Raw genomic sequence first — 10534 nt, forward strand, 5'->3', positions numbered from 1 at the left:
CTTGTAATGTCCAGGCTCATTGCACTCATAGCAGACAACCTTCTTCTTGTCAGATCTTCTGTCACCAGAAGATTCTCCTCGTTCAAATTTCTTTGAACTTCTGAAGCTTCTGAACTTCCTTTGCTTGCTCTTCCAGAGTTGGTTTACCCTTCTAGAGATCATGGACAGTTCATCTTCTTCTTCAGATTCTGATTCTTCAGGATCTTCTTCTCTGGCCTGAAAAGCGTTAGTGCATTTTTTAATATTAGATTTTAATGCAATAGACTTACCTTTCTTCTGCGGCTCGTTTGCGTCCAGCTCAATTTCATGGCTTCTCAAGGCACTGATCAGCTCTTCCAAAGAAACTTCATTCAGATTCTTCGCAATCTTGAATGCAGTCACCATTGGGCCCCATCTTCTGGGCAAACTTTTGATGATCTTCTTTACATGATCAGCCTTGGTGTAGCCTTTGTCAAGAACTCTAAATCCAGCAGTCAGAGTTTGAAATCTTGAAAACATCTTTTCAATGTCTTCATCATCCTCCATCTTGAAGGCTTCATATTTCTGGATTAGAGCAAGAGCTTTAGTCTCCTTGACTTGAGCATTTCCTTCATGAGTCATCTTCAAGGACTCATATATGTCATGGGCCGTTTCCCTGTTAGATATCTTCTCATACTCAGCATGAGAGATAGCATTCAGCAAAACAGTCCTGCGTTTGTGATGATTCTTGAAATCTTTCTTTTGATCATCATTCATTTCGCTTCTCGTGAGCCTTACACCAGTAGCTTTAACAGGATGTTTGTAACCATCCAGCAGAAGATCCCATAGATCAGCATCTAGACCAAGAAAGTAACTTTCCAGTTTATCTTTCCAATATTCAAAGTTTTCACCATCGAATATTGGTGGTCTAGTATAACCATTGTTACCATTGTATTGCTCAGCAGAGCCAGATGTAGATGCAGCTGGATTTGTTGGAATTTCACCAGCCATCTTTTACTGAAGCGTTTTTCTCTTCCTGAATCTTTTCTAAACACGGTTAAGTGCTTGCACCTTAGAACCGGCGCTCTGATGCCAATTGAAGGATAGAAAAACACTTAGAAAGGGGGGGGGTTTGAATAAGTGTAGTCTAAAAACTTGAACGATAAAAACCATATGCACAGTTATTTTTATCCTGGTTCGTTGTTAACTAAACTACTCCAGTCCACCCCCACGGAGTGATTTACCTCACCTGAGGATTTAATCCACTAATCGCAACAGATTACAATGGTTTTCCACTTAGTCCGCGACTAAGTCTTCCAGAGTATCCTGATCACAACCTGATCACTCCAGGAACAAATGCTTAGACACAAGCTAAGACTTTCTTAGAGTATCCTGACCACCACGTGATCACTCTAATTACAACTGCTTAGACACAAGCTAAGACTTCCTAGAGTATCCTGATCAACACTTGATCACTCTAGTTACTTACAAATTAATGTAATCAAATAAGGGTTTTACAATGCTTCTTAAAAGCTATAATCACAACAATGATATTTCTCTTAACGTTTAAGCTTAATCTCACTAATATATTACAACGGCAATGTAGTGAGCTTTGATGAAGATGAAGTTTCTGAGCTTTTGATTTGAGCAGCGTTTCAGCAAGTTAATATTCACAGAATTTGGTTCAGAGTTGGTAACCTTGCTTCTCATCAGAACTTCATATTTATAGGCGTTTGAGAAGATGACCGTTGAGCGCATTTAATGCTTTGCGTGTTCCATACAGCTTTGCATTTAATGTTTCACGCTTTTGTCAACTACCTCGAGCCTTGTTCACGCTGTGTCTACTGACGTTGCCTTTAATAGCTTCCAACGTTCCTTTTGTCAGTCAGCGTAGCCTGCCACCTGTACTTTCTTCTGATATGATGTTTGTGAATATAATATTTGAATATCATCAGAGTCAATCAGCTTGGTGCATAGCATCTTCTTGTCTTCTGACCTTGAAGTGCTTCTGAGCGTGATACCATGAGAACTTCAGTGCTTCTGCTTCTGATCTCAAGTTCTTCTGATGCTTCCATAGACCCATGTTCTGATTCTGCCTTAACCATCTTCTGATGTCTTGCCAGACCATGTTCTGATGTTGCATGCTGAACCTTCTGAGACAAAGCTTCTGAGCGCTGATTTGTGCATACTTTTTATATATTTCCTGAAAGGGAAATTGCAATGTATTAGAGTACCACATTATCTCACACAAAATTCATATCCTTGTTATCATCAAAACTAAGTATATTGATCAGAACAAATCTTGTTCTAACACGTGGATAACCATGGATACACAGGGTGCTTACACCTTCCCTTTGTATAACTTACCCCCGAACTCAATCTCTTTCAAAGGTCTTTCCTATTCTTGTTGCCTTTCCAATTGGATAAAATAAAAGTCGGTGGCGACTCTTGCTATCCGCAACATTTCAAAAAGTCAGTTCTCCCATTGTGTTACAGTACTGAATGAATGGATTCTGGTGTTAAAATTGGGGTTTTGAATACAAATGTTTGTACTTTGAAATTTGTAGGTTTTTGCCTTCTGCTACAGTGTGCAATCGATTTGCATAACTGAATTTTAAATATTTTGCTATTGGAACAGCGTGCAATTGATTTGCACAAGGGTGCAATCGATTTGCATCAATTAATTTTTAGTGTTTTTGTTTCTGCTACAGCATGCAATCGATTTGCATGTTGGAGCAATCGAGTTGCACTGCTAATTTTTGTGAAAATACGCTACTGGACAGGGTGTAAATTGATTTGCATTATGGTGCAATCGATTGCTCACTGTTTGGCAGCATTTTTGAAAAACTTTGAAATTGCATAACTTTTGTCTCGGGTGGCCGATTGACGCACTGTTTGGACCGTTAGAAAGATAAAATTATTTTCTAAATCATGAGAACCAGTTTGATAACAATAACTTAGTATTTTATGAGTGGTGGCACGATTTGTGTGATTGTTGTATATATATATATATATATCATACTTGAAGAATTGTGATCGTTAATGACGTGGTGATTAAATGATGTACGAAGATGAGTTGCAGGTTATTTCCATAGCACAACCAGTTGTTGTTAGCCTAATTGGCAGTGATGTGATTTATTCATTGTGTTGCATTGTTATGTTGTCACATTTAGACTTCGCATACCTTGCATTGGATATTGGGGTTTTTAGGGTTTTGAATACAAATGTTCGTACTTTGAAATTTGTAGGTTTTTGCCTTCTGCTACAGCGTACAATCGATTTGCATAGCTGAATTTTAAATATTTTGCTACTGGAACAGCGTGCAATTGAGTTTTACAAGGGTGCAATCGATTTGCATCAACTAATTTTTAGTGTTTTTGTTTTTGATACAACATGCAATCGATTTGCATGTTGGAGCAATCGATTTGCACTGCTAACTTTTGTGAAAATACGCTACTGGACAGGGTGCAAATTGATTTGCATTATGGTGCAATCAATTGCATTTGATGACGAAGATGACGTGACCTGGACTGGCAAAGTGACGTGAGCTTTGGCTCGATTATGGCCAAAATTGAAAAAGTGATATGGGTTGATGCCCTGGGTACCACATGCATAGTAGGAAGTTGGTCGCATTGCATTATCATTACTATTACTATTGATTTGGTGATTGTGATTCTTGATGTGAATGTATATATTTGATTGTATGTTGTAATGTTTTATGACGAATGAAATGAATGAATGAGATAACATAAAGTATGATCTTGTTAACTTGTATTTCGATCTGCTCATTATTATACTTCTGTTTATAATGTTATGATATTTCACCCCTTCTATTTGAATGTTACCTTTAACGTGCAGATAATTCGGAGTAGCTTGAAGTGACATTTAGCTGAGGAATTGCCTTGCTTTGCATAATTGGGTCGATGTCGCTCTGATACGTAACACTTGGGGGTTTCACGTTTGTTTTGTTGTTTTAGGAGTGAAACTTTATAACACTCCGTTGCTGAATTTTCTATTAGTACTTCTGTTATTAATTGGTTTGAAGACGATATCGTCAATTTATGTTTTAAGTATGATGCTGCATAATTATGAATGATTCATACTATTATTTTCCGTTGCGATTAAAAGAAAAGAGTTTCAGAGATTATGAGTTTGTGCTATGTGTTGCGTATCTACTTTATGAGATTTTATGTAATTATGAAGGTAGCATATCCTAATGTTTTTGAAATTATGTTTTGTTTTACTATTAATTTCCTATATATTTTCGTGGGCGTTTTAGGGTGTTACATTAGTGGTATCAGAGCAGGTCGGTCCGTCCGGCCAAGTTGTCGTGTCGTAAATTGTTTAACTATCGAGTATTGTTAATTAGTTCTAACTATTGCTTGTGATGTAGAGATAAGTTGAGATGGCAGGAAGAAACGATGCTGCGATTGTTGCTGCATTGGAGGTTATGACTCAAGCTTTGGGAAATCAGCCGAACGTTAGTGAGAATACTGGATCTCGCAGTTTGGCTACCTTCCAGAGAGAGAATTTGTCTGTCTTCAAGGGTACCTATGATCCGGATGGTGCAATGACTTGGTTGAAGGAGATCGAGAGAATCTTCCGTGTGATGTATTGCACACCAGAGCAGAAGGTTCAATATGGTACTCACATGCTAGCAGTGGAAGCTGATGACTGGTGGTTAAAGACTCGTCATAGGTTGGAGGTTGCAGGATAGGAAGTGACTTGGGCTGTGTTTCGTAGGGACTTCCTGAGGAAGTACTTTCCTGAGGATGTTTGTGGCAAGAAAGAGATCGAGTTCTTTGAGCTGAAACAAGGAAGCATGTCGGTCACTGCTTATGCTGCAAAATTTGGCGAGCTGGCTAAGTTCTATCAGCATTATGATGGACCGAATGGTGAATTTTCGAAGTGCATCAAGTTTGAAAACGGGTTGCGTTGTGGTCATCAAAAAGGTGAAGAGTCTATTACCTCCCTTGAGAGATGCGTTGTGGTCATCAAAAAGGGGAAGAGTATATTACCTCCCTTGAGAGATGCGTTGTGGTCATCAAAAAAGGGGAGAATGTAGAACCTTATTTTGCAGGTAATAAGACCTTTAATCAAGACATCAACTTTTGATGATGACAACTAAAGGATAACTAATAATAAGTGTCAAGCACGACACTTAAATGGTTAAATATGCAAATCTAAGTGTATTGGTTTAATAAATTTGACTATTCGAAGAAGGCGAACAAAGTGAAAATTATCTAAACTAAAGTGATCTCAAGTAGTATCAATATAAAAGATAGTATCTGACAAAGGGCTTGTAAAAAAGGAGTTAATCTCCCAATTTATTAAGTGAGGGGACTCATGTAAGCAAAAAGGCTTTTTTGTAAAAGTATATGACTATAAGCGCGCCCGCACACACACACTAAAACCTTTTTCGAATGTTTTATCAAGAGAAAACATCTTCAAAAATTAGAGATCTAGAAACTCAGAGAATCAAAGTTGATATGCTACTTGGTTAGATCAGACGCGACATATCTCTGTGTTCGATTTTGAGAGCTCTTGGTCCGATGACATGAGAAGGTTTCGAACTGTCGAATTGTGGAACGAACTTGAGATCGTAGAAAATGTGGGAATCAGAAATCGATTCTTACAGGCGGCGCTAATGTTCTACTGTGGAACCAGAAATAGAATGAAGCTCAGTGATAACAACATATTTGAGCTTCTGATATGACAGAGAGGGCTGACTTGCAAGATTAACACTCAAATGCTCAAGTCAACATGTGAAAGAGAATAGTGAATTAAAATTCAAAATAGACACGTTTTTTATATATAGTGGAAAGGAAATAATAACCTACTATTTGTTAGGCGTAAATCGCAGATAATCGTTAGATGTATTTAGAGTTTGAATTTCATATATTTATCTGTAAAATAACTCTTGTATTGAGAATATTCTAAAAATTTTATATATTCTTTAGAATGGTTAGTCGAGAATTAATATGATCGGCATGAATTAGTCAGATTTATCTCATCACATTATTTCAATATGGTGATAAACATGTATGTAATTTTACAAATGTGAATTGTCCAATCCAAGAAATCTATATCAATTTAGTTCTCTTTAAATATATTTTGTCCAATTCAAGAAATCTATATCAATTTGGTTCTCTAAATATATTTTATACATCAATATGAAAAATAATGGCATCCAATTTTTAGAGTATGCAAACAGGAACGGTTGCTTGGAACCTTACATTGCACTATGAAAAAAGCAAAAAAATCATTATGCTAACATATTACGAATCAAATAACATAAGATATGATTTTTCTCAATGATGTAAAATGCTCATTCTTATCTCTTGTGTCTCAAATACTAATAAGTAGTATAATATGCCAATTTCACAAGCAAACTCAATACACAAGGTCAAAGGATAAACTATATACATATGTCACAACTCACAAGCCAAAAAAATATCATTATATTTAAAATCATATAATTGTGGAGAGAATTACTTGCTCAATTCAAATAACTAGTAAATTAAACAACACGCTGATAAGTGCATAATCACCAATCATCAATTATTAATATTATTTTTCAAAATTCAAATAAAGGTGCAAAGAGAATCATTTCCATATGCAGGCACAGTGAAGGTATCATCTTGAATCTAATCTAAATTATTTAGCCAGCAAACATAAAAAAAGTCAATCTTAAATTTAATTAGAAAATTGTCCAAATCACCCTCGACCCCACTCCACCGAAAATTTGAATTTGTATCAAATTACTTGAAAAATAAAAGGCACTCTCGGCGGCAGATTCATTACTGTTTTAAAGATAAAAACATCAATTGGAAAATTCAAAATAAGGGTCGTATATATATAGATATGTACCTAAAAATGTAATCTTGGCATAGTAAATCTTGCCAAACTCCAAATTGTAATAAATTCATACTTAAAAAAACAACTAGAAGAAGAACATAAAACTGGAGAGTGGAACCAGTCCTCCATGTACGACGGATAATGGAACACAAGATCCCTTATTAGTACAAGTCCAAAATTTTGATTTCAAATTAACTAGTGTAGAGCCACTAGTAGCCGTAAAAAATAAAAATATCCTAATGAATATATTACTAGTATACTTCAAGAATTACGATTTTAAAAGATATTTTAAATAATATTAAAACCCACTTCAAATAAATTAATTAAATATAAAAAATATGTTACGACAAACTTTTATATCAATTTTTTTTAACATTAGAAATAATGAATTTTTTACAGAAATAACAAATGCTCGTACATAATAATTCGTGTCACTTAAATAATAAAGATAATTTTTAAGAAGATTAATTCTATCATCTAAAAAATAACGGCATAATTTATTTTCCATTTACCTGATATTTTGTATAATGTTTGATTATATTGATTAAAAACTTGATAAAAATAGTGCTTGAAATGTTCATTAAATAAAATAAAAAAATAAAAAGTGAGTATAATTAAAAAAAGAGGGTGTGGAGGGGACAAATGGCAGGTGGGTTATGCATGCAATAATAGGGACAAATGTCTCTCCAACCACTGGGCCATTCTTCCAGTTGTTCTCATAAACTGCTCTCACCTTCATATATTTATTTATTTTCACCCTCCAAAAATACCAATACCATTATCTTTTCATATGATGATATACTAGTAGTACTAGTAATAATAATAAAAATATTTTTTTATTATTAAAATAAAAATAATTTAAAAATATGAAGTGGCTTAATCTAGCTTGTGAAACCTTAATAAAAGCAGATTGTCTTCAACATTCTTTCCTCCAAACTCCCTACTTCCCTTCCTCACACCCACTAACTAATCTCTCTCTTTCTTTCTTGGCCTATTAACATAGCAACTTTATCTTTATAAAATCTTCCCAAACATCCTCAGCTTCTCCGAACCTTCACAAAAAATCTTCCCAAACATCCTCAACTTCTTCGAACCGTCACAAAAAAAAAAATCTCAATGGCAAAACAACCGCTCTGGTCTTCACCCGAGTCAGACGCCGCGTTCGGTTTCCCCTCCGAGTTCCCCTACGAGTTCGAAACATCTTCCCCGACGGTAGAATCCGTAGCAGGCTCAAGCTCAACCGAGTCAACAGAGAGCAGCGACGAAGAAGAAAGCTTCTTCGCGGGGCTAACTCAGCGACTCAGCCAGTCAACACTTACCGAAACCCGTAACAAACTCGCCGCGGAACCTATCAACGCTTGGAACAAACCCCAAGCAGCAGTTCATCATTCAACCAAAACTCGTGACCTGGCCGGGTCGCCTCAGTCCATTCTGAGTGGAATCGGTAGCTGGTCAAGCGGAAGTAACCGTTCGGGTAACGGTAGCCCAAACGGAAACTCGCGTGTTCCGTCTCCTGTAACGGCGCCGTTTGCTGATCCGTGGGAAGTTATTTACGCTGCTGCAGGACAAGTTGCTAGGTTGAAAATGAACAACCTAGTGGGTCCCACACATGTTAACTTGGTGAGCTTGTTCAAACATCAAATCTTAATTTACTTTTTATTTTTTATTTTTTAATTTATTAAAGCAAGTGTCTAATTATTTTAATTTAATTTTTGTTTTTTTATTTGTGAAGGTTCAGCAAGAAGTGAAACAGAAGCAAGAGAGTGGTTCCGTTTATGAAACGGATCCTTATTGGTTGGTTCAGCAACGACAGTTACTGATTCAGAACAGAAGGCGTGAACTTGGTTATGAAAATGGAAGATGTAACGTCCCTATGACTTTTCAACCTCATCCTCAAAACCAACGGGTACAACAATTTGCTGGATCCGGGTTTCGGGTTCCGGTTCAGGTTCCGGGTGGATCTTCTGTGAAAAAACCTTCTGGTGGAACCGGTGTTTTTTTACCTCGTCATTATGATACTACTACAACTACTGCCCCTTCAGCTTCTCACAAGAGAACTGGTAAATAGTTATTTCCTATTTTGCCCCTTTCATATTTCTAGTATTTGTATCTTATTTTTGTGTTGTGTTCTGCTTCTGTTAGGGTGTGGACCTGTTATGCAACCGGTTAAGACGGTAAACGGTTTGAACTCGAACATTGGTGAGATGAATGTTGCTGCTCAACAACGATTTACAAATTGTTTCACTAACGATTTTGGTAAGGGGTTAATTAGTTTTGTTAAAGTACTATTTGGTTTTTTTTTTTATAGCTTTTTGTACTAATTTGTGTTTTTTTGGTTGTTTTAGATTTATTGTTGGCTAGAAGAAATGCACTTTTGAAGCAACAAAGATTAATTGCCCTACGGGAAGAAGCAGCCAGCTGTGAAATTCGTCTACCTCAAGAGTGGACTTATTGACTTCTCTTCTCTAAGCAAAGGATGTTACATTTAATCTTAATGTTAAAGAAAGTAGTAGTAGGAACTTGTTTGTGAAAGGTTTACATGATATTTTGTTTTAAACAGATAAAATTCAATGGTGTGGTAGTTAAGTTTAGTTGCAATAACAAAGTCCAGTTCATGTGTAAGAAAGATTTTAATAGCTTTTGGGATATGGTTTGATCTTGTTTTAGTTTAAGTCATAATAAGTAGTGAAAGAATAGCAGTGTAGGAATTGCATTTTGCTAATTATATGTATTAATAATATAATAAATATTGTAATAATATAAGTTATTCATTTAGTCTTTTTATTGATGTTTTTTTAATATTTTTTATTTTAATATTTTAGTTTTTTGAGAAATTATAAGAATTTATTTTTAGAGATCTACTTTAAAGTGAATCATAATTTTGGTTTTGTGATTGGATTTTGGTGGGTACCTTGGGCCCCAAACTCTGTACATACCCTAGTTAGTGGAGCCCTTGCTGTATTTCTACCCTATCTCCCGCTTTAATTTTTTCCTTAAAGAAGCAACTAACCAAGATAGATACTTTGGAAGTTGCGATTTGATTTGGGGTTGGAGCCATTTCTCATTTTGACTAGGTCAAACTTCTCTAATGTGTTTCTACCCCCACCCACTTCACTTTTATCTTAGTTATTTGTGTCCTTTTGGCTTTTTCAGAGTACATTGATTCACACCCTTATAATAATAGTAACAGTGGTATTCTAGTACTTTGTTCGGTTTAGTGCTTACTGTTTTTTTTTTTGGAGTTGACTAATTGAGACACATAGTTCAACCAAAGTGTAGAAAATTGGATTTTAAAATGAATCATTTGTGTTATCAAAAAAACATTATCAAAAAACATAACCTTGTGTATTATTAAAAGTGGTAGTGGAACACAGGTATAAAGTTGAAGGTGAGATGATAATGGTACTCAAATAGGGATCCATGTGATGGAAGTACACTCGTAGGTTCATTCATTTGGTTTATGCTATGCTATGGAAACAAACTGAGTAGCACCAAAGAACATATCACACAAACTCTAGACCTAACTCACGTGTCACTATCAGACAAAGATAATGCCTGATTTATCATTTTCCTTAGATCCTCCTTAGTAGGTTCAAGGGTAAGAAACCAAAGGACTCATTTAATTTGTCTGTGAAATTAGTCAGCTGTCAACAGTTCGTGTTTTAGTTTATTGAAATTTTCTCTGGCTTGGCTTAATTTGTGGTCTTGATTTTTGTTT

The 10534-nt window shown here is 35.7% G+C and overlaps 2 protein-coding genes across 2 annotated transcripts; both read left to right on the forward strand.

Moving 5' to 3' along the window:
* Window positions 1-4363: 4363 nt before the first annotated feature.
* LOC131658355 (uncharacterized) lies at window positions 4364-5023 on the forward strand. Its single transcript, XM_058927661.1, has 2 exons — window positions 4364-4656; window positions 4702-5023. The coding sequence occupies exons 1-2, from the start codon at window positions 4364-4366 to the stop codon at window positions 5021-5023; spliced, it is 615 nt and encodes a 204-aa protein (XP_058783644.1).
* Window positions 5024-7735: 2712 nt separating this feature from the next.
* LOC131656113 (uncharacterized) lies at window positions 7736-9281 on the forward strand. The gene is made up of 4 exons (XM_058925881.1): window positions 7736-8436; window positions 8549-8876; window positions 8959-9072; window positions 9162-9281. The coding sequence occupies exons 1-4, from the start codon at window positions 7933-7935 to the stop codon at window positions 9269-9271; spliced, it is 1056 nt and encodes a 351-aa protein (XP_058781864.1). The 5' UTR covers window positions 7736-7932; the 3' UTR covers window positions 9272-9281.
* Window positions 9282-10534: the final 1253 nt, after the last annotated feature.

This window comes from Vicia villosa, linkage group LG3 (assembly GCF_029867415.1).
Source record: "Vicia villosa cultivar HV-30 ecotype Madison, WI linkage group LG3, Vvil1.0, whole genome shotgun sequence".
Classification (NCBI taxonomy): domain Eukaryota; kingdom Viridiplantae; phylum Streptophyta; class Magnoliopsida; order Fabales; family Fabaceae; genus Vicia; species Vicia villosa.